General features: G+C 45.5%; 2 protein-coding genes across 3 annotated transcripts in view; both read left to right on the top strand.

The window, feature by feature from the left end:
- Positions 1-25,099, top strand: part of LOC138784264 (lymphocyte antigen 6E-like) — a 59,217-nt gene continuing 34,118 nt past the window's right edge. The window contains exon 1 of the mRNA XM_069959778.1: positions 1-84. The gene's annotated coding sequence lies outside the window, so the exon portion shown is untranslated. The remainder of the gene's footprint in view (positions 85-25,099) is intronic.
- On the top strand, positions 15,028-20,248 carry LOC138784263 (prostate stem cell antigen-like). Of its 2 annotated transcripts, XM_069959777.1 has the most exons (3): positions 15,028-15,107; positions 19,602-19,715; positions 19,908-20,248. In XM_069959777.1, the coding sequence occupies exons 1-3, from the start codon at positions 15,056-15,058 to the stop codon at positions 20,222-20,224; spliced, it is 483 nt and encodes a 160-aa protein (XP_069815878.1). In that variant the 5' UTR covers positions 15,028-15,055; the 3' UTR covers positions 20,225-20,248. The 2 variants fall into 2 exon arrangements, 1 of the variants encoding a protein (XP_069815878.1); XR_011361801.1 differs by lacking the exon at positions 15,028-15,107 and having other exon boundaries at positions 19,381-19,815.

Genomic DNA, 25,099 nt, shown 5'->3' with positions numbered 1-25,099 from the left:
CCAGAGAAGCCTTCATGATAGCCGGAGCCAGATGGAGAAGAAAAAGAAAAGTGGACGTCTCTTCATGCAGAGAAGACGCCTACTGTGAGTCACCGAATGTAACTGCACTATAATCATTTATAAGGTCTTATAACTTATCAGGGGTGTCAAACTCCGTCCCTCCAGGTTTTGCAAAACTACAATTCCCGTCATGCTTTAGCTGTCCAGTCATGATGGGATTTGTAGTTTTGTAACAACTGGAGGGACGGAGTTTGACAAGTGTGCTCTATTGTCTGTGTTCTTATAGATAGATAGATAGATAGATAGATAGATAGATAGATAGATAGATAGATAGATAGGAGATAGATAGATAGATAGATAGGAGATAGATAGATAGGAGATAGATAGATAGATAGATAGATAGATAGATAGATAGATAGATAGATAGGAGATAGATAGATAGATAGATAGATAGATAGATAGATAGATAGGAGATAGATAGATAGATAGATAGATAGATAGATAGATAGGAGATAGATAGATAGATAGATAGATAGATAGATAGGAGATAGATAGATAGATAGATAGATAGATAGATAGATAGATAGATAGGAGATAGATAGATAGGAGATAGATAGATAGATAGATAGATAGATAGATAGATAGATAGATAGATAGGAGATAGATAGATAGGAGATAGATAGATAGATAGATAGATAGATAGAAAAAGCAAAGTTAGCGCAGCACTCAAATGAAATCTTGCTGGGTGCCTGCGGTTACACCCTGATCCACAGGTGTCTATATAGATAAAGAAAATTCAACTGCAGCACTTCCAGGCTTAAATTGAAAAAATACGTGATTTATTCCATACGTGACATGCAGGGAAAAACAGCGACGTTTCGCTCCTCCACTAAAGCTCCAATAAAGCAAAATAAATGGTTCAGAGATGAAAAAGATTATTTATCTGGTAATGTTTACAGTTGGAATTCACAACCCACCGGCAACAAAAGAACGCGAAGAGAACGAGCAACAAGTGTGAATTCGACTATGGACTCACCTGCGCCAGGTGCCGCTTTTTTAGGACAGCGAAATCGGATCCCCTCAAGATCAAACGTCCAACCAGACGCGGAGGGAAGAGGAGACACCGATACAGGAAGAACCGCGACATTCAAGCCAGTTCGGACACAAGTAACCAGAAAGTTTCTGGAGAAGGAGAAAAAGAAAGAGGACAACAAAACGAACTGAGAGACTCTGATCGAGATAATTCTGTGGTAAATATTTCATCTATTATGCTTACCGACATGCAAATGAATGTATTGAGTAAGGGTCTCTCATATTGTCCAGACACTACTATTAAATGGTTTGATTTGGAACTGGATTTATTCCTATTCTTCAGACGTATTAAACTGAAGATTTGGGGTGATTTAGTTAACAAATCAACATTAGAGAAGGATAATGCTATATGTGAATTATCTGCTGATAAATTCGGTCTTTTTTCCAAGAGTAACTTTATGCCACCTATCACTTCTCATTCTCTAGAGACCTACATAGCTTTGGTTAAAAAAGATTTGGACATTCTCAGAAGCAACACACCCGATGGTTTTTTGAGATGTCCAAATCTAACCACGGAAGAGTACAATGTATTAACAACTTTATCCGACATGAAAGAAATAACAGTGAAGCCTGCAGATAAGGGGGGTGGCATAGTAATTATGGACACCACACAATATATCACTGAGGCAGAACGGCAATTAAATGATAATATTACTTACCTTAAGCTTGACCGTGATCCAACAGAATCTATTAAACAAAGATTAAAAGCTTTGATCAACACAGCATTACATGACAAAATCATTGATAAAAAACTGGGAGAATATATATGGGTTGAATATCCTCTCACCCCTAAATTATATCTCCTTCCTAAGATACACAAAGACATTAATAACCCTCCAGGGAGACCAATTGTCTCGGGTAGAGGATCGATTTTGAGCAATGCCGCAATTTTTCTTGACAAAATATTACAGGAGCATGTGACAAAAATGAGGTCCTATGTTCGTGATACATCAGACTTCATTCAAAAAATCAGTGACATCGCAATTGATGAGAATGTTATTTTAGCATCCATGGATATAGCTAGTTTGTATACTTCCATTTCTCACACCAATGGCATGAATGCCATTAAAAACACCTTGAACAAAACTAATCTTACACCATCATGCCAAGATTTTTTGCTACAACTTTTACACATGATACTTACCTGTAACTTTTTTACATTTAACAAACAACATTACTTACAGTTGATCGGGACTGCGATGGGCAGTCCCGTAGCACCAACTTATGCCAACCTCTTCGTAGAATACATTGAGGAGACGTATATCTATGGATCCCACCACTCCCGGAATCTCCTGGGGTGGTGGAGATTCATAGATGACGTGTTCATTATTTGGAAAGGCACAGAAAGTGAGTTACTGGATTTTTGGAAATTTTTGAATGAGATTGATAGGGACATACAGTTTACAATCACACATTCACATACCCAAGTTCCATTTCTAGATACTACAGTCTACAAAGAAGGCACTAGGTTAGCTACGGACATGTATGTCAAACCCACTGACAAGAACACGCTTTTACGATATGATTCAAACCATCCAGTGCCAATGAAGCGCGGACTCCCTAAGAGTCAATTTTTACGTGCAAAGAGAATTGTCTCTGATGAGAACAAACTAGAAAATGCAGTTGCTACTCTGGCCAGAAACTTTCAAAGGAGGGGCTATCCCAAGACACTTATCACACAACAGACAAATGAGGTCAGAGATCTTGACAGAAACTCTTTACTTATACAACAGCAAAATAAGTCGACTATTGATCGTATCCCATTTGTCACTACCTACAATTCGCACAGTCCTAACATCACCCAGATTATCCACAAACACTGGCATATCTTGCAAAGGAGCTATCCTCATATAGATAGTTTACAAATAAAACCTTTAATGTCCTATAAGAGAGCGCCCAACATTAGAGATAGGGTTGTTAAAACTGATGTCACATTACCAACACAACCATCACTTACCTTTTTGGGCCCACGTGTAGTTGGCTGCTTCCCTTGTGGGAGCTGCGTCAATTGTAGGTATGTCCACAAGGGTCAATTTTTTCAACACCCTAGCACAGGAAAAATATACACCATTAATAAATTTTTAAACTGTAACTCTGAATATGTCATTTATGTTATATGGTGTCCGTGCAAGCTACTTTACGTGGGAGAAACCACATATGACGTGAAAACCAGGTTAACCCAACATCGTTATACGATCAGGAAAGGTAAACAGGATTTACCTGTATCAAAACACTTTTTTGATTACAAACACAAAGAGAGTGATTTAAAAATCATGTTCATAGATCACATTCCACACTTACCCTATGGGGGTGACCGCGTATCTATGTTGAAGAAGAGGGAACTACAGTGGATCTTCCGCTTAGGAACCCTGAAACCACAGGGATTAAATGTTGATTACAAAATACTACCAAAATATTGTTACGTTAGATAAGGTATCAATTCTCTAGTCCTACATGCGTGTAAACTTCACATTTGAATATCTGTGAATACACTTGTATATATCTAATTTAATTTATTATATATATATATATAGATTCCTTGTTTTTTTTAAAAACATTATTCCTTATATTCATGTTCTTTATTATTCTTTTAGATCTTCATGTTATCAAGCCTTACCATTGGGGCAGAAAGTGTGGATCCTCACCGACAGTAATGACATCCTGCATCTCCTCAGATTCATCCTACCGTCCGATATCCAAAATATTTTGTTCAGCAACTTAGGTGGAACATCATTACCCTTTGCATACGGCCGACTCCCGATGAGCCCCCACAGGAAGACTTTAGATCCTCGGGATGTGCACCTCTATTCAGGAGGGTTGCTACCTGAACGAGATCGCCCTCCTCACGGAGGGTTTGAATTCGTGTGCTAATTGGATGGTCTCATCGCTGGGGCTGATCATGTGAGTTCATTCCTTCCACTGATGTCTATCTGTGACATCACCACCAGTTGCTTGGATACCGAGACGCTTGACAATCCTTAATATGGCCGTGCGTTCCAAGCGAGCGTGCGGTTCACTGCTTATCTTCACCACGAGATGTCGGAACTCCAACTGTCTGTGTGAGATCTACTACTGCTCCATTATGTATTTTTTGCATTTCATTTATGTTATTGGCACAACTTTCACTACCTTATTAGGCACTTTATCTGTTGGAATGAAAAATTCCCTTACAAGAACGATATTTAAATTATGCATTTCAATAATTTATTCACTCCCACTTTTAGTACACGTCACTAATTGATTCATCACGGATGTATATAACACTTGCTGTTTTTGATGTGTGTATTCATTGGCTTGAGAAAGCTCCTAGTGGAGGAGCGAAACGTCGCTGTTTTTCCCTGCATGTCACGTATGGAATAAATCACGTATTTTTTCAATTTAAGCCTGGAAGTGCTGCAGTTGAATTTTCTTTATCTAGATAGATAGATAGATAGATAGATAGATAGGAGATAGATAGATAGATAGATAGATAGATAGATAGATAGATAGATAGATAGGAGATAGATAGATAGATAGATAGATAGATAGATAGATAGGAGATAGATAGATAGATAGATAGATAGATAGATAGATAGATAGATAGATAGGAGATAGATAGATAGATAGATAGATAGATAGATAGATAGATAGGAGATAGATAGGAGATAGATAGATAGATAGATAGATAGATAGATAGATAGATAGATAGATAGATAGATAGATAGGAGATAGATAGGAGATAGATAGATAGATAGGAGATAGATAGATAGATAGATAGATAGATAGGAGATAGATAGGAGATAGATAGATAGATAGGAGATAGATAGTAGGAAGTGGCTCTCCGCTCTCCTATCTAGCAGCTCATTCTGTATCTTCGATTACACATGATATCTCGACCAGCAGACACATTTTAATAATGAGAACCTTCTATGGCAGGGGTCTCAAACTCGCGGCCCTCCAGCTGTTGCAAAACTACAATTCTCATCATGCCTGGGACAGCCAAAGCAAAGCTTTGGCTGTCCCAGGCATGATGGGAATTGTAGTTTTGCAACAGCTGGAGGGCCGCGAGTTTGAGACCCATGTTCTATGTGGATGATCCTGGTATTTGTACAGTGGATGTTAGTTAGTAATGGCGGCGGTGGTGAAGGGGTTGTGATATTTGTTTCCTTTATACTGGTATTATTGGTCTGGGTATACTGGATCTCAGTTATGGTTTGGTGGTATTAGTTAGTATGGGGTGGTAATGGTTGTGGTCACAGTGATAATATATGTTTCTTATATACTGGTGTATTGGATTTGGTCAGTAACGGTATATAACGTTATCAGTTCTGTTCTGGGGTCACATCCACACACTGAGCCCCCACAGAACTCTGTATACTGATCTCTCACAAAGCCTCCAGTATACAATACACCAAGAATCCTCCAAGTACAACAGCTGCAAACACTACAACTTCCAGCATTTACTTACAGTCTGCAGCCCTCAGGATATGCTGGGAGTTGTAGTACCTCCTCTGATAACAGCTGGTGCTGTAGAGATTCAGGGCTGATGGTTGTAACATAAGAGAACCAGAAGGGCAATGTAAATGATTACAGCACTGACCCTGGTGCATTCACACAGACAGATTTAGCTGACAGATTTTTGAAGCCAAAGCCAGGAATGGAGTTGAAAAGAGGAGAAATCTCAGTTTTTCCTTTATTACCTGTTCTCTGCTTATAGTCTGTTCCTGGCTTTGGCTTCAAACATCTGTCAGATAAATCTCTCTGTGTAAAGGCATCCTAAGGTACTATGCTGTGCACCTGAGCTGGGTTCCCTTTAATCCAATAGATATATATCCTGGGATAGCTCTCATTACATACTATATAGCATGTGAGAGACCACTAGGTTTAAAGAAGTACTCAGGGGCTTGAGACATTTCATCCGGAGGTGAGACAATTACAAGGGCTTTTCGTGGCTGGGAACACTGGCCACAATACTATAATTCTGTGGCGCATGTAGTATCTTCCTTTCCCGCACTTATTTGGGGAGGGTAATACCAGGTAAGGGCCAGAGTGGTCCTTGAAGGATGGGCCGCTAGCCTGCCAGTCAAGGGCCAGTGCCGTGTGCTTGCCCCCCAGTCTAAAATCTGCCAGCCAGCCCCTGGTGGGTGGGCACAAAAGAGCAGCTGATGCCGAGAAATGGACCAAACGAGAAAGAAGTGAGTCAACTAAACAGTCGGATAACCGGAGCATTAACACCTATCCCTAATAAAGTCTGAGTCACTTATAAAACTAGACATATTGGAGCAACTGGAGCAAACAAGGAAAAGATAATGAAGACTAATGAGACAACAGGTTCCAAGTGCGGAGCAAAGTCATTACCTCTTCCATGAATCGATCACCCAGGATGCTTCTTTTCTAAAAATTGTTAGTGGAGCCGGGGACCTCCAGGTGTACAAAATATGATTGTTCTGTAATATAGACGTCACAGGCAAGACGGGCAAGGGATTTCCTCCAACGCATAGTAGCAGCTGAAATGTCCAAGAATATAGAGATCGTTTGGTATCGAGCAGGCACAGTCACTTTCCCTTTAAGCGCTGTCAGCAGGGCAAATTTAGTGCGTATATGATGGAGGCGCACTATGGTATGTCTAGAGCTGTCACGTGGAATATTTTTATGTCTGGGCAACTTGTGCGCCAAGTCAATCACTAGATCTCTCGCTGAATAATCCGGAAGTACAGTCTTAAGGTAGCGCTGCACATAGCCAGACAAACCAGGAACATCGATATCCTCCGGAATACCTCTTACTTTAATATTATTCTGTCTGGAGCGATACACATTCGAGTGTCTGCCAGTAGCTTTGTAGTCGCATCCAAATCTTTACAGGAGGCCGTTAAGGATGTACATGTAGCATTTAGTGTCGTCACCTGAGACTCAACACAATGAAGTCTAGAGTCCACTGCTGACACAGCTCGTTTGAAGACAGCAACTACTCGTGCAAGGTGTTCCAAGATGGTACCTTTAAAATCACCCAGGATCCGTCCTAGAGAAGTCAAAGTGAAGAGGGAGTCCCCATAATGTAGAGCAGCTGTAGAGTCCTCAGGAATAGCAGTAGCAGTGACAGATTGAGCTTTGGGGCTGGTAGGAGGCAGAGAATGATCAGTGTCGGAAAGTAATGATGGAGAGACACTAACTGCAGAGGAGGATCGCCCCGGGGAGGCAAGTAGGGGAAGTAGCTGTACCTCAGTTGTCAGTTCCGAAGGGAGCTGAAGGGAGGAATCCAGAGAGGGGACCCCACGGTGCTAGGCAGGAGTCATCCGTTCTACGGGCCGGACCGATCGCGGGAGTGGCTCACAGTTCTCCTTATCCAGTTTTCCCTCCCTCCCATGAAGTGTGAGATGAGAGAGAGAGGCTGAAATCTTAAATCTGAATGTCTTACACTGCAGTCGCGCTGTAGGAAGTGGTAGAGAGGGAGTTGCTAGCGGCAGTAGAGAAGGAGCCTGAAGTAATATCTGCTGTGTAGCCGCCGTTGGAAGTAATGTAGCATCCAAGCACTCATGTGTGAGATGCTACCGGGATCTCCCAAGCCTCGGGGTCGAGGGGCATTAACAGGATCTTCCACTTCCCCTGTAATCTGTGCCAACCTCTTACCAGTGAAGGGTAATCAGTACCGGTGGTGTCCCCCCCTGCCTCCTCATCCTTCTCCACATCTTCATCCTGACCGTCACCAGAGCCCTGGGTAGCCTCATGCACTCCACTGTGGGAGCTGTACTGTCATACTGCACCCATCCTCAATCTAGAACCAGTGCCTAAAGGAGACCTATACAACTGTGAAACAGTTGGGTCCTCTGCATCCTCCGGTGAATAAGGTTCTGTGTCTGCCTCCTCCTCCTCCCCCTCCTCCATCACTGATGAGACCTGTGTGCCTTACACTTGTTCCAGTAAAAATATCACCAGAATGGTGATGCTGAAAAGGACATCGTCTCGACTGAGGTGGCCTCTTAAAAAATGGCAAGGATGGTGCACAGATCCTTCACCTGTCTCCACTCTCTATGTGTGACCACCCAGAGGTCCACACCACTGCTACTCAGGCCATGCAACATTTTGTACTGCATAATAGCACTACGCTACTGCCACAACTGTAGGAGCATGTGGAGCGTGGAATTCCAGCGTGTTGCCATATCACATATGAGACGGTTGACGGGGAGGCACAGATCACGTTGCAATGCTGGTAGTCGGGCCGAAGCAGGGTGCGAAGAGCTAAGACCTTTCTCGGTTTCCTGGGAGGCAGCAAAGACCTTGAGCCTTCTTCACTCTATTGTGAGCGTGCGCTGGGCTTCTGGCGCTTAAATCTCAATCACCCGACCGGCTCAGGAAGCGGGACCCGGCGCGATGAGGTAAGTATAGGGGGATCTAACAGGGGGTCGGGATCCGGCACGGGGGGTGACAGGTTTCCTTTAAGAAATTTCTGCACAACCAGGTTTATGAAGTGTGCCAGACAAGGCACGAATGTAAGTCTGCCAATCTTAAGGACAGCAAGGAGATCGCTCCCGTTGTCGCACACCACCTTACCTGGTGCCAGGTTTGAGGTTGTGGATACTGGCTGTGCACCATGCCAGAAGTTTTGGAGGATATTGACGGAGACCCAGAGGCACCAGAGGCAGTGTCAGCCACCAAAGTCACCCAGTGAGCAGTCAGGGATATGTAACGACCCTGGCCGTGCTTACTGGTCCATGTGTCTGTAGTCAGATGGGCCTTGGTGGACACAGATGCAGCAAACGCGCTTCATGTATTTTCTGCAACATGCTGGGCCAGGGCAGGGACAGCTTTTCTTGCAAAAAAAATGCCTGCTAGGCATCTGATACTGGGGGCATGCCAGGGCCATGACATGGCAGAAGCCATCTGTGTTCACCAGGTGGAAAGGCAACATTTCCAAAGCCAACAACCTGGTAATGCCAACATAAAGTTTTTTGGCTTTGGGATGGTTGGGGTGAAAGCATTTCTTATGCTCCCACACCTGGTACACAGAAGACTGGCTGCTGGACTTGCTGCTGTACGGCGTGCAGGTTACACTGATGATAGGAGAAGGTGTCAGCTGTGTTGCTGGCGGTGGGAAGCAGGCGACAGTATCTGGGACTGGAGATGGTGCTTGGTCATGCTGCATCGGCATGTCGGGCTGCTTTGGCTTGGAAGTTGAGGAGTAGGAGGCAGAGGATGTCACGGTGGTTGGAAGCCCAGGACCTGTGTGGCCTTTTTTCACAGAGTGACTATTTCACAGCAATTCATGCTTTCCCTACATGTGCCTGTTCATGCTCGTGGTACTTAAACACTTATCATTTTTTTCTCTACTGACGCCTTGTCGGCAAATACGGCATATCACATCGGTCGGCGATTTAGAGGCTTGATCAAAAACGGCCCAGGCTTCACAGGTTCAGGACCTCAAAAACTTAGTAGCGGTTTTCCCGCTGCTATCACTGACCACGGCTGGCGGAAAAATGTCAGCAGACTTGTGTGACCGCCCTCTCCCTTTCTGAGGTTGGACCCGCACTGTAACTACCCCATCCTCCTCATCCTCCACCGATGATGCCCAAGGCAACTGTCGCTCCAAAGACCACGTTGGATCCGCAATATCATCATCATCTTTATCATGACAGGTGACTTCCTTTATCTGACAGTCTAACTTCCTCAAACTGCGGGCTAGAAGCCACAGGCACTTTCAGGCATTGCTGACCGCTCAGTATTTCTGAGACAGACCAGCTTCCTGATCCTCCTCTGAGGGCAGCAGCCATTGGGCGTCACAGCAGACTAAATCATCCTCTTGGCCTCTTGATCTTCTGACCCCCAACTGCATTGTGTGGTCAAAGAGCTCTTCAGAATGTGGATTATTTTCAGTGGCCTATATATTGGGTAGGGACATTCTACCCATGTTTGCTTCCAGTGAAACTGACGATGATGATGATGACGATGATGACATTTGTGGCCGTCACTGAGAGGAAGAGGAGGTCAATCCCCTGGATTCAGGGTCCGTTAACCACTGAAGAACAGATTGACAACGCTGTTCAGTAATAAGGTGCACAGGGAACTGACGGTCCTGCTACTGACGATGTTCTCACTTGTATGTTGGCCGGAGCACTGGTGGGAGCGCCTTGTGTACTACCTCTATCTCCCCTTCCTACGCCTGTCATTGCTTGCCTACCACCTCTGGGTCTCACCATGTTCAAAAGCTAAATATGATAGCTATGATATCAGATATAACACAAAAATACAGATCTACCCACTCTGGATTTATGGAAGTACACAAATCCTATGTACGATTGATTACTGCGTATAACAGATGTGAACTATTTCTTTTTAAATAGCTGTAAATCTATGTGAGCTGACCAAAATACACTTTGGGGCACTATATATGAACTGGCAAATCCAAGATGCAGCCTGCAATCCCAAAGCTGAGTATTGTTGTCAATAACAGGAAAATACTTGCTGAAATAATGCTACTCTAAGCTTGTCCCTAAGCTTGCTGAACACCCCACTGACTACCTATCTAACTAATCTTGTATGCAATCAGTCAGAGAGCAGTCTATACAGCACAGTGAGCTGAGAATGGCGTTCAGAATATATATATAATATATATATATATATATATATATATATATATATATATATATATATATATATGAGATGGTCATGTGATTTTAGCAGCCAATGAGACCCCTACACCTCAGCAATAAAGTTTCTTACACTTCTATGTATTTCTCTGCACTGATTGGCTGGCAAACAGGCGCTAGAACGTAAACTCAAACTCGAACGAACAGTAAAATGTTCAGTTTGGTTCAAGAAAATCGAGATGTTCGACTTGAACCTAACTTTTCTCGAACAGTTCGAACAACACTAGTCACCACCATGAGGTTTGACATCCTCCAGTGGCATAGCTACCATGAAGGCAGGGAAGGCAACTGCTGTGGGGCCCCTGCAGGAAGGGGGCCCAAGGAAGCCTGCCCTGCCTTCATGGTAGGTACTGACATCGGACCACTGTACCCCCAGGGGTCCAGAGAGGAAGGGAGACCCGCCACTGCACTGTTCAGCCCCCTCACTGTAGTGCCGGGGGAGTTGGCTGAACAGAGGAGCAGGACCTGCCAGGTCCTGCACAGTACAGGAGAGGGATGAAGGACCTTATGGTCACATGACCCAAAGGTCCTCAATACTTCTATGTGAAGATCAGCCCGTACTACAAGAGGAGGAGGGGGGAAGCCTGGGAGCGGTAAGTGCTGTGTATGTGTTTCACTGAGTGTATATATGTATCTGTGGGTATATGTATATTTCAGTGTGTGTATATATGTATCTGTAGGTATATGTATGTGTCAGTATGTGTATGTATCTATATGTGTGTGTGTATGTCAGCAATGTCTGTAGCACTGGTGTATATGTATATGTGTGTGTTTGTGTATGACAGCTGCCTCCGATTACCGGAGGCAACCGTTCCCTGGTGTCTAGTGGGGGAGATCGCTCCTCCGGGACGTTGTCCCGGAGGAGCGATCTCCGTTACTGATGCCGGCCGGGGACTTGTCCAAGATGGCGCCGTCCCCAGCTTGCAGCAGCCGGAAGTAAACGAGTGCCTATCTCATTGATCTCTGCAGAGATCAAAGTATATATACTAGAAGTCCCCCAGGGGGGCTTCTAGTATATGTGTAAAAAAAAAAAAGTGTTGTTTATAGTAAAAAGCCCCCTCCCCTAATAAAAGTCTGAATCACCCCCCTTTTCCCAGGTTATAAATAAATGTAAACAAATAAATAAATAAATAAACATGTTTGCTATCGCCGCGTCCGTAATCGCCCGAACTATTAATTAATCACATTCCTGATCTCGTACGGTAAACGGCGTCAGCGCAAAAAAATCCCAAAGTGCAAAATTGCGCATTTTTGGTCGCATCAAATCCAGAAAAATTGGAATAAAAAGCGATCAAAAAGTCGTATATGCGCAATCAAGGTACCGATAGAAAGATCACATCATGGCGCAAAAAATGACACCTGACACAGCCCCATAGACCCAAGAATAAAAGCGCTATAAGCCTGGTAATGGAGCGATTTTAAGTGACGTATATTTGTTAACAATGGTTTGAATTTTTTACCGGCCATCAGATACAATATAAGTTATACATGTTACATATCATAGTAATCGTAACGACTTGTGGAACATGCATAACAAATCAGTTTTACCCCAGGGCGAATGGCGTAAAAACCCAGTTCCCCCAAATAAAAGAAATGCCTTTTTTTTTTTTCAATTTGATTTTTTTTCTGGTTTTGTAGTGTACCAAATGCAAAAATTCAGCCTGTCATTGCAAAGTACAATTAGTGATGCAAAAAATAAGGGGTCATGTGGGTTTCTAGGTGGAAAAATGCAAGTGCTATGACCTTTTAAACACAAGGAGGAAAAACCGAAAACGCAAAAACGAAAATGGGCCCCGTCCTTAAGGATTACTGTTCTTCTGGGCTTGGAGGTTATATCTATTCCTAAACCTCATCCTCCTCATAGCAATACACTATATATATATATATATATATATATATATATATATATCCCATCCTTCTCATAGCAATACATTATTAACACACACACATATATATATATAAATATATATACACCCCCCCCACTTTTCTCATAGCAAAACACTATATATATTACCCACCCTCCTAATAGCCAGACATTAGGCATGCATAAACTCCTCCCTCTACCTGTGCCTAAGAATATACCATTATACAAGCAAGACTGTGGGGGCTTTAGGACTTAGGGCTTTAGGGCCCTATTCCACCGGACGATTATCGTTCAGATTATGGTTAAATCGTTCGAATCTAAACGATAATCATTCGGTTGAAATGCAGTTAACGATTAACGACCGAACGAGAAATCGTTAATCGCTTTATAAGACCTGGACCTATTTTTATCGTTGCTCGTTCGCAAAACGTTTGCAAATCATTCGCATTGAATAAGACGTCAGTCGGTCGTTCGCAATAGATACGAACGCAATAGCGAATAAATAGCAAAGAAAAACAATCGCAATTACGATCATAAGTAACGATTATGGTTCCATGGAAATGAGTGAACGTTTTCAGGTCTTTCGCAATAGCGGTCGTTTAAGATCGTTAATCGTTAACGATTATGCAAACGATAATCGTCCGGTGGAATAGGGCCCTTAGACTGACAGCTTGAAGTCTTTTGTGGTAGTTGTGGATGAGACTCTTTTTTTTTTCAGAGGGTAAATCTGCCAAATCTTTTTGGCAAAATGAATCCAATTCCTGTAAATTTCTGGACTATCCTGCATGAACCGAATGCTTGAGATCAATGATATTGAGGTCAGGAGACTGAGATGGCCACTGCGGAACCTTCACTGTTTTATGTCAACTTGGTCTTGTGTTTTTGATTAATGTCATGTTGGAACGTCCAAATATGTCCCATGTGCAGCCTCCGGGCTGATATCCTGCTGCATTCATCTTTCCGTCAACTTTGACTGTTTCCTGAGCCTTTTTAGCTCATACATCCCCTAAACATCAGCGATCCACCCCCATGGTTTACACTAGTAATGGCGTTCCTTTCATTATAGACCTCGGTGACACCTCTCCAAATGTAACGTTTATGGTTGTGGCCAAAAATTTGGATTTTGGTCTCATTACTCTAAATGACAGAAGTTTTGGGGTTTGTCTCTGTGCTGTTTGGTGTATTGTAGGTGAGATACTTGGTGGCATTTGCACAGTAATGGCTTCTTCTGGCGACTCCACCAGGCAGCCCACAATAAGTGTCTCCTTACTGTGCATCCTGAAGAAGCCGCCCCGCTAGTTCTCAGAGTCCTGGATTGCTGCTGATGTTATTTGTGGGTTTTTCTTTGCATCCCGAACTATTTTCCTGGCAGTTATGGCTGAAATTTTTGTCAATTTGTGTCAACGTCTGTGCATGTTATCAGGCCCAAATCACCAGGGTATGTGAACTTTTGATCAGGGTGATTTGGATGTTATTGGTTGTCATTATGATTAGTTGAAAATAAATGGCTTCATCCGACCACTGACCATGATAATGTATTATCATTCATATTCTCTGAAAAAAAGGACAAGAAAGCAAAAATTCTGGCAGGTATGTAAACCTTTGTGCACAACAGTATATATATATATATATATATATATATATATATATATATATATATATACATACATACATAGTTGCTATGAGGAGGATAAAGTGTAGGAATAGATAAAACATCCTGTCTTATTTCTCTCAAGAAGATCTGGACAAAACCATTTCCCTCTCTTCCTCCCCCTTTTTTTAATCTTTACTCTACAACTGATTCTCTTTACTGGTAATATAATGTTGCATCATGTATTATTGTAGACATTATCTGTTTGTGTAGGGTACCATATATGCGATGACAATATTAAATTTATTTTTATTTTATTACTTAAACTTGGACTAACCCTTCTAAGCCCAAGGGAAGGGCAATCCTACAGCCATGTTTCCTAAGAGTTTCCTCCAATGGGGGTTTTTCCTCTTCTGAGCGCTGGAGAATAACTCTTTATGAGTCAGGGATTAGATTTTGTTTAGCACAATTTTCATAATTTTCAATTTTTGCCTGGACTTGTAGCTCTAAGGTATACATTCATAGCATTGAATTAAGTGTGCAAAAATGTGTAAAATAGATTATAAAAAAAAAAACATGGGTGTTATATACAGTCCTATTATTCTGGGTGCTATATACAGCCCTTACTATATTTGGTTATAGCTCACTGGATGACTCAGGTGTTATGAGATGGCGGTAGCAGTCGCATTATGTGGATTATGGGTAGGGACATGCACTGCCTGTACATATTTGTGATGTTAGAAGATTATCATGTTGTGTTAGTAACAATAAACAAGGAGAGGCCAGAGAGAAATGCTGGTTTTCTCAAAAAAGTCTTTTTACACACCTATATACCTAAAAATATATAAACAGGCCGAGCCTCCCCGATCGCACAGATCACAGCTCACAATGGCAGCGTACACAAGCCTCCTCCTGGTGATCGCCCTCTGTGCTACCGCAGGTAAGACCCCACACCTGATACCATACTGTAATGATGGGGGGACACAGGTAAGACCCCACACCTGGTACCATACTGTAATGATGGGGGGGGGGACACAGGTAAGACCCCACACCTGATACCATACTGTAATGATGGGGGGGGGGGGACACAGGTAAGACCCCACACCTGATACCATACTGTAATGATGGGGGGGGGGGACACAGGTAAGACCCCACACCTGATACCATACTGTAATGATGGGGGGGGGGACACAGGTAAGACCCCACATCTGATACCTTACTATAATGATGGGGGGACACAGGTAAGACCCCACACCTGATACCATACTGTAATGATGGGGGGGGACACAGGTAAGACCCCACACCTGATACCACACTGTATTGATGGGGGGGACACAGGTAAGACCCCACACCTGATACCATACTGTAATGATGGGGGACACAGGTAAGACCCCACACCTGATACCGTACTATAATGATGGAGGGACACAGGTAAGACCCCACACCTGATACCACACTGTAATGATGGGAGGACACAGGTAAGACCCCACACCTGATACCATACTGTAATGATGGGGGGGGGGGACACAGGTAAGACCCCACACCTGATACCATACTGTAATGATGGGGGGGGGACACAGGTAAGACCCCACACCTGGTACCATACTGTAATGATGGGGGGACACAGGTAAGACCCCACACCTGATACCATACTGTAATGATAGGGGGACACAGGTAAGACCCCACACCTGATACCATACTGTAATGATGGGGGGGACAGGTAAGACCCCACACCTGATACCATACTGTACTGATGGGGGGACACAGGTAAGACCCCACACCTGATACCATACTGTACTGATGGGGGGACACAGGTAAGACCCCACACCTGATACCATACTGTAATGATGGGGGGGACAAAGGTAGGACCCCAAACCTGATACCATACTGTAATGATGAGGGACACAGGTAAGACCCCACACCTGATACCATACTGTAATTATGGGGGACACAAGTAAGACCCCACACCTGATACCATACTGTAATGATGGGGGACACAGGTAAGACCCCACACCTGATACCATACTGTAATGATGAGGGGGGGAACAGGTAAGACCCTACACCTGATACCATACTGTAATGATGGGGGGGGCACAGGTAAGACCCCACACCTGATACCATACTCTAATGATGGGGGGGACACACAGGTAAGACCCCACACCTGATAACATACTGTAATGATAGGGGGGGCACAGGTAAGACCCCACTCCTGATACCATACTGTAATGATGGGAGGACACAGGTAAGACCCCACACCTGATACAATACTGTAATGATAGAGGGGACACAGGTAAGACCCCACACCTGATACCATACTGTAATGATGGGGGGGACAGGTAAGACCCCACACCTGATACCATACTGTACTGATGGGGGACACAGGTAAGACCCCACACCTGATACCATACTGTACTGATGGGGGGACACAGGTAAGACCCCACACCTGATACCATACTGTAATGATGGGGGGGACAAAGGTAGGACCCCAAACCTGATACCATACTGTAATGATGAGGGACACAGGTAAGACCCCACACCTGATACCATACTGTAATTATGGGGGACACAAGTAAGACCCCACACCTGATACCATACTGTAATGATGGGGGACACAGGTAAGACCCCACACCTGGTACCATACTGTAATGATGGGGGGACACAGGTAAGACCCCACACCTGATACCATACTGTACTGATGGGGGGACACAGGTAAGACCCCACACCTGATACCATACTGTAATGATGGGGGGGACACAGGTAAGACCCCACAGCTGATACCATACTGTAATGATGGGGGGGGGGCACAGGTAAGACCCCACACCTGATACCATACTGTAATGATGGGGGACACAGGTAAGACCCCACACCTGATACCACACTGTAATGATGGGGGGGACAAAGGTAGGACCCCAAACCTGATACCATACTGTAATGATGAGGGACACAGGTAAGACCCCACACCTGATACCATACTGTAATTATGGGGGACACAAGTAAGACCCCACACCTGATACCATACTGTAATGATGGGGGACACAGGTAAGACCCTACACCTGATACCATACTGTAATGATGGGGGGGGGGCACAGGTAAGACCCCACACCTGATACCATACTCTAATGATGGGGGGGACACACAGGTAAGACCCCACACCTGATAACATACTGTAATGATAGGGGGGGCACAGGTAAGACCCCACTCCTGATACCATACTGTAATGATGGGAGGACACAGGTAAGACCCCACACCTGATACAATACTGTAATGATAGAGGGGACACAGGTAAGACCCCACACCTGATACCATACTGTAATGATGGGGGACACAGGTAAGACCCCACACCTGATACCATACTGTAATGATAGAGGGGACACAGGTAAGACCCCACACCTGATACCGTACTGTAATTATGGGGGACACAGGTAAGACCCCACACCTGATACCATACTGTAATGATGGGGGACACAGGTAAGACCCCACACCTGATACCATACTCTAATGATGGGGGGGACACACAGGTAAGACCCCACACCTGATACCATACTCTAATGATGGGTTGACAGGTAAGACCCCACACCAGATACCATACTGTAATGATGGGGGGACACAGGTAAGACCCCACACCTGGTACCATACTGTAATGATGGGGGGACACAGGTAAGACCCCACACCTGATACCATACTGTAATGATGGGGGGACACAGGTAAGACCCCCACACCTGATACCATACTGTAATGATGGGGGACACAGGTAAGACCCCCACACCTGATACCATACTGTACTGATGGGGGGGGGGGCACAGGTAAAACCCCACACCTGATACCATACTGTAATGATGGGGGACACAGGTAAGACCCCACACCTGATACCATACTGTAATGATGGGGGACACAGGTAAGACCCCACACCTGATACCATACTGTAATGATGGGAGGACACAGGTAAGACCCCACACCTGATACCATACTGTAATGATGGGGGGGGGGACACAGGTAAGACCCCACACCTGATACCATACTGTAATGATGGGGGGGACACAGGTAAGACCCCACACCTGATACCATACTGTAATGATGGGGGGACACAGGTAAGACCCCACACCTGATACCATACTGTAATGATAGGGGACACAGGTAAGACCCCACACCTGATATCATACTTTAATACTTTAATGATGGGGGGGGGGGGGTACAGGTAAGACAAGTTTCTGTTAGCGCAGTCATCTGTTGCATTACTGCTGCGGCACTTGTCAAAGGGCTTGGAGTTGTATTTGCCCTCCCTGGGTCCTGGCACACACCTGTAACAGATGTAGTGTAGAGGAACCACAGTACAACCATGAGAGTTGGCTAGCAAATCCCTTTTTGGCTATGTTCACACTACATAAAATTACGGCCATTGTTACCGATGGCAACAACGGCCGTAGTTTTTGCGGGGTGGAAGTATGTCTTAGTTTCAATGGGATCCCGGCCGTATATGCTCCGGCCAGGATCCCATGTGGCCCCGCAAATAATTGACATGTCAGTTTTCTGCGGCCGCAATTAAATGAATTGCCGACGTAGGAAACCCTGTCAGTTCACACAATGAAGCTCCATAGTGTACAGGGGGAAGCTCTGATGCGGGCGCACGCTGATGCGCCCTCATCAGAGCTCTGCGGCCGGATGATCTGTCTTAAGTATCGGCCGCAATGATTGGGGCAGAGACCGGCCCCTCAGCGTGGATAAGTCCTTGCCCCTCACAGAGGTTTACTAGCCGCACAAAAGAAACAAATGAAAACAGGATGAGCATAACACTGACTGGAAGCTACGCTGATCCCTGACCACATGGCCGGTCCGCTTGTATATATAGACCTCGGAGTTTCCTGGTTGATGGTAGACTGACCATTCATAGGATTGCTTTGAGGTACCTTCTGTGAGGTACCCTCGACAGGGATCGGATGGCTAGCCAACTCTAAGCTGAAGGCGAACAAGAGGAAAACGCTAATTTAGTCACATACACAGTTAACCGTTAACATTCAGACAATACAATCTGCCAAGTTTACAAACATACATTTACAAGAAATTACAAAAATATGCACATTTTACACTCAAAACTCCCACAGACTCTGTATTTTTTATTTATTTATTATTAGCTTGTAGGCTCCACAACATGAAGGGTGCCGCATAGACACTGGACCACTGGTGCCTAGTGGCAAATGCAGCCCTGGGCACCGACCTCTAGACATTAATACTGATTGGGTGGCAACCAGTATAATGTATGAGGGTATCACACATGACAATCAGTTGGTATCACACTTGCTAAGCTTAGATACAGGAGCTTGTTAGATGGTGTAAAACACGATAGGAAACGATCCATGGCTCAGCAGACGGTATCACCCATGATAAGCTTAGATACACAGCTGTATGTAATCCCTAACCTCTCCCATTTTGTCGGCAGCTTACTCTCTGCAGTGCTACACCTGTGAGTCAGAAACATCTAACGCCAACTGCCTGAATGCGACCACCTGCAGCAACACTACAACCGCCTGTCTGACAATGGTGGCGTCGGGCGGTGAGTTCACTTTACTTTTATGATCCTGGTGTCCTGGAGTCGCCCCCATTCGACTACAGCCAAATAACAGGCTACAATGACTACACATCATGGCTGACAGGTTGTCGCTGCTCCACCCCTTTTAGTAACATCGATGAATAGTCACATGACTCTGATGGTCAGTTTATCACATTTTGGTTTTCTCTGCTGTAGGTAACATCGCCTTTATCTCGAAAGGATGTGTCGACCTCTGTGCTGCGTTCAACACCGACTCGAATGGGGTCAACCTCACGGTCACCTGCTGCAGCTCCGATCTGTGTAACCGTGGTGACAGCAGCACCAGCACCAGCACCACCACCACCATCGGCCGCACCACCAGCATTATCACCAGCACCACCACCGGCCGCACCACCAGCCGCACCACTGCCATCCTCAGCATCAGTGACAGCGCCATCACTGGCACCAGCTATACGGCCATCATCCTGGCGCTGGGATCCGTCCTCACCATCCTAAAGAGCTCAGTGCTGTAACCTCACTGTATAATACAGGAATAAAGAAGAAATTGTTGCTTCAATTAAGGACAACTCACAGCCTCATGTTGTTACCATGTGGAGCCCATACTGTAGTAAAGAATATGGGGATCATAAAGAGAGGGGACACCTACACATGTATGACACTGAGGAGAGGGGACACCTACACATGTATGACACCAAAGAGAGGGGACACCTGCACATGTACGACACCAAAGAGAGGGGACACCTGCACATGTACGACACTGAGGAGAGGGGACACCTACACACGTATGACACCAAAGAGAGAGGACACCTGCACACGTATGACACCAAAGAGAGGGGACAACCTACACATGTATGACACCAAAGAGAGAGGACACCTACACACGTATGACACCAAAGAGAGGGGACACCTACACATGTATGACACCAAAGAGAGAGGACACCTACACACGTATGACACCAAAGAGAGAGGACACCTACACACGTATGACACCAAAGAGAGAGGACACCTACACATGTATGACACCAAAGAGAGGGGACAACCTGCACACGTACGACACCAAAGAGAGAGGACACCTACACACGTATGACACCAAAGAGAGGGGACACCTGCACATGTACGACACCAAAGAGAGGGGACACCTACACATGTATGACACTGAGGAGAGGGGACACCTACACACGTATGACACCAAAGAGAGGGGACACCTACACATGTATGACACCAAAGAGAGAGGACACCTACACACGTATGACACCAAAGAGAGAGGACACCTACACACGTATGACACCAAAGAGAGGGGACACCTGCACATGTACGACACCAAAGAGAGGGGACACCTGCACATGTATGACACCAAAGAGAGAGGACACCTACACACGTATGACACCAAAGAGAGAGGACACCTACACATGTATGAAACCAAAGAGAGAGGACACCTACACATGTATGACACCAAAGAGAGGGGACACCTACACACGTATGACACCAAAGAGAGGGGACACCTACACATGTATGACACCAAAGAGAGGGGACAACCTACACATGTATGACACTGAGGAGAGGGGACACCTACACACGTATGACACCAAAGGGAGGGGACACCTACACATGTATGACACCAAAGGGAGGGGACACCTACACATGTATGAACCCAAGGAGAGGGGACACCTACACATGTACGACACTAAGGAGAGGGGGCACCTACACACGTATGACACCAAAGAGAGAGGACACCTGCACACGTACGATACCAAAGAGAGAGGACACCTACACACGTATGACACCAAAGAGATGGGAAACACACACATATATGACACCAAAGAGAGGGGACACCTACATATGTATGACACCAAAGAGAGAGGACACCTACACACGTATGACACCAAAGAGAGAGGACACCTACACATGTATGACACCAAAGAGAGGGGACACCTACACATGTATGACACCAAAGAGAGGGGACACCTGCACATGTATGACACCAAAGAGAGAGGACACCTGCACACGTATGACACCAAAGGGAGGGGACACCTACACACGTATGACACCAAAGAGAGAGGACACCTGCACACGTACGATACCAAAGAGAGAGGACACCTACACACGTACGATACCAAAGAGAGAGGACACCTACACACGTATGACACCAAAGAGAGAGGACACCTACACACGTATGACACCAAAGAGATGGGAAACACACACATATATGACACCAAAGAGAGGGGACACCTACATATGTATGACACCAAAGAGAGAGGACACCTACACACGTATGACACCAAAGAGAGAGGACACCTACACATGTATGACACCAAAGAGAGGGGACACCTACACACCCCGGGGATTGTATGACACCAAGTAACCCAAAAGCTTCCCCAAACATCCCTTCCCTTAGTTTCTGGCTCTTCTGAATGCCCACCATATTAGAGTCCATCTGGGATAACACTAGCGGTGTGTAATTTGTGTGAGCGCACAGGGTGCATCAAACCATCAATCAAAAGGGGTGCCTCCAAGTGCTGTGCCGACCCCCTTTAATTGAGTGTTGGACTGGTCCACCGGAGGATCTTCTGCTGGGCCCTTACAGCTGCAGAGCCATCCCAGGAATCTGACGCACACTGCCTATGCTGGAAGAGAGCAGAGTGCAAACTATAGGGGACTACACGGGGGGCTTTACTGTAGGAGACTACACAGAAGTGTACCAACTTCTATAGGGGACTACATAAGAAGGGGGGATGTACTATAGGGGACTACACAATGGGGAGCTGTACTATTGGGGACTACATGGGGCTCTACTGTAGGAGACTACACAAATGTGTACCACCTTCTATAGGGGAATGCACGGGGGGGGGGGAATCTTCTATAGGGAATTGCACAGAGCAGGGACATTACTATAGGAGGACTATGCAGAGGTGGGCCACCTACTACAGGAGTTTGTTCAGAGGGGAACCCTCTACTATAGAGGATGCACAGATGGGGGACCATCAAGTTTAGGGGATACACAGAGGGGGACACTTACTATATGGGGACTGCACAGAGGGGGTCACCTATTATATAGGGACTGCACAGAGGGGGGCCACCTACGATATGGAGACTGCACAGAGGAGGCCATGTACGATATGGAGCCTGCACAGAAAGGGCAATCTACTATAAGGAGTCTGCACAGAGGGGGTGACCTACTATATGAGGACTGTCCAGAGGGGGACAATCTACTATACAGGGACTGCATAGAGGGGGGCACCCTATTTATGTGGTCTGCAAAGAGGGGGCCACCTACTATGTCAGGGGCCTGCTACTATATAGGGTTGACATGGGACACTTTTGGCCCTCCATCTGTTGCAAAACTACAATTTTTGGAAAGGCTAAAGTTTTTATTTGTTTCTTCCCAGTAATGGTGGGAATTGTAGTTTTGCTATATGAGGGTTCAGACGAGCCTGATGCCTGATGATGTTGGAGCTGCACAGCAGGGCTATTATGTATATGGGGTATGCACAGAGGGGCCTATTAATATATAGGGTCTGTACAAAGGAACCTAACTACTGTATATGGCCACAGGGGACCTAACTACTATATGTGCTAGGACAAGCAGATTTTGGAAGGAGGATCCATGGCCAGGAGAAGACTTCATGGTGGCCCTGGCTGGATGGAGAGGAAACGGAAAAGTGAACGAGTAAGAGAAGACGCACTGGATGTAAGGGAGCTCTCTTTTAGGATCTGTAGTTATAGTGGTCATGCTGTGGTGGTATAATGTAGGTATTTAGTGGTATCATTGGTAATATATGTCATCTGTTATATATATTCTGTTTTGCTCAGTAGCAGTATAGAAGTGATATAGTATAATCACTGTATGATGGTAATGTTATAACCATGTATGCTCCTGTGCGGTGCACTTAAAGGGGTTTATGAGGGCAATAAAACAATTAGCGGGGCACTCCCTACACAGTATATGAGCGCACTCCCTGTACTCCAAGATTCCAAGAATAGCACTGAAACCTCTAAGGCTGGCCCTGGACGTACATATACACCCTGGCCGCCTGTCACCAGACAACCCTGGACGTACATTTACACCCTGGCCGCCTGTCACCAGACAACCCTGGACGTACATTTACACCCTGGCTGCCTGTCACCAGACAACCCTGGACGTACATATACACCCTGGCCGCCTGTCACCAGACAACCCTGGACGTACATATACACCCTGGCCGCCTGTCACCAGACAACCCTGGACGTACATATACACCCTGGCCGCCTGTCACCAGACAACCCTGGACGTACATATACTACCTGGCCGCCTGTCACCAGACAACCCTGGACGTACATATACACCCTGGCCGCCTGTCACCAGACAACCCTGGACGTACATATACACCCTGGCCGCCTGTCACCAGACAACCCTGGACGTACATATACACCCTGGCCGCCTGTCACCAGACAACCCTGGACATACATATACACCCTGGCCGCCTGTCACCAGACAACCCTGGACGTACATATACACCCTGGCCGCCTGTCACCAGACAACCCTGGACGTACATATACACCCTGGCCGCCTGTCACCAGACAACCCTGGACGTACATATACACCCTGGCCGCCTGTCACCAGACAACCCTGGACGTACATATACACCCTGGCCGCCTGTCACCAGACAACCCTGGACGTACATATACACCCTGGCCGCCTGTCACCAGACAACCCTGGACGTACATTTACACCCTGGCCGCCTGTCACCAGACAACCCTGGACGTACATTTACACCCTGGCCGCCTGTCACCAGACAACCCTGGACGTACATTTACGTCCTGGGTGTCTAAGGTGCTAAGAAGCGCGCTTCATAGCAGGTGGGGGCTGGCTGCAATTAGCAGCCGGGCCCTCACCATTAATGACAGGCTGCACCCTTCGCGCTGCAGCCTGTCATTAACCCCTTAAACGCTGCAATCGCTGCGTTTTAATGTAAGTGGCAAGAGCGGTTCCTGTCACTTACCGATCAGGACCCCCGCATCTCGATTGCTGTGCCGAACCACCAGAGATCTCTTACCTTCCTCCGATCGGTCCGATCGCCGCTCTGCTGATTGAGTCTGACACAGGCAGGCTTAATGAGCAGAGCGCCGATAACACTGATCAATGCTATATCTATGGCATACCAATGATCAGTGTATGTAATCTAATGGTTGCAGGTAATAGCCCACAGGGGGACTTAAAATGTGTAAAAAATAAAAATGTTTTTAAAAAATACCGCAAAGCCCCTCCCCAATTAAAGTTAAAATCACCCCCCCCCCCCTGTCCCATTATAAAAAAAAAATATTTAAAAAGAAATAAACATATTATATACCGTAGCGTGCGTAATTGTCCGATCTATTAAAATATAACAATCGTCATCCCGTACGGCAAA

This window comes from Dendropsophus ebraccatus, chromosome 2 (genome assembly GCF_027789765.1).
Source record: "Dendropsophus ebraccatus isolate aDenEbr1 chromosome 2, aDenEbr1.pat, whole genome shotgun sequence".
Classification (NCBI taxonomy): Eukaryota; Metazoa; Chordata; class Amphibia; order Anura; family Hylidae; genus Dendropsophus; species Dendropsophus ebraccatus.
The sequence above is the reverse complement of the archived record's forward strand: the minus strand, read 5'-3'. Positions and strand labels throughout refer to the sequence as shown.

Bases quoted from the DNA above. Each gene is read 5' to 3' on its own strand.
- LOC138784263 (XM_069959777.1), top strand. From the start codon at position 15,056: ATGGCAGCGTACACAAGCCTCCTCCTGGTGATCGCCCTCTGTGCTACC. The intron at 15,108-19,601 runs GTAAGACCCCAC...TTTTGTCGGCAG, and splicing joins CGCCCTCTGTGCTACCGCAG to CTTACTCTCTGCAGTGCTAC. The intron at 19,716-19,907 runs GTGAGTTCACTT...TCTCTGCTGTAG, and splicing joins GACAATGGTGGCGTCGGGCG to GTAACATCGCCTTTATCTCG.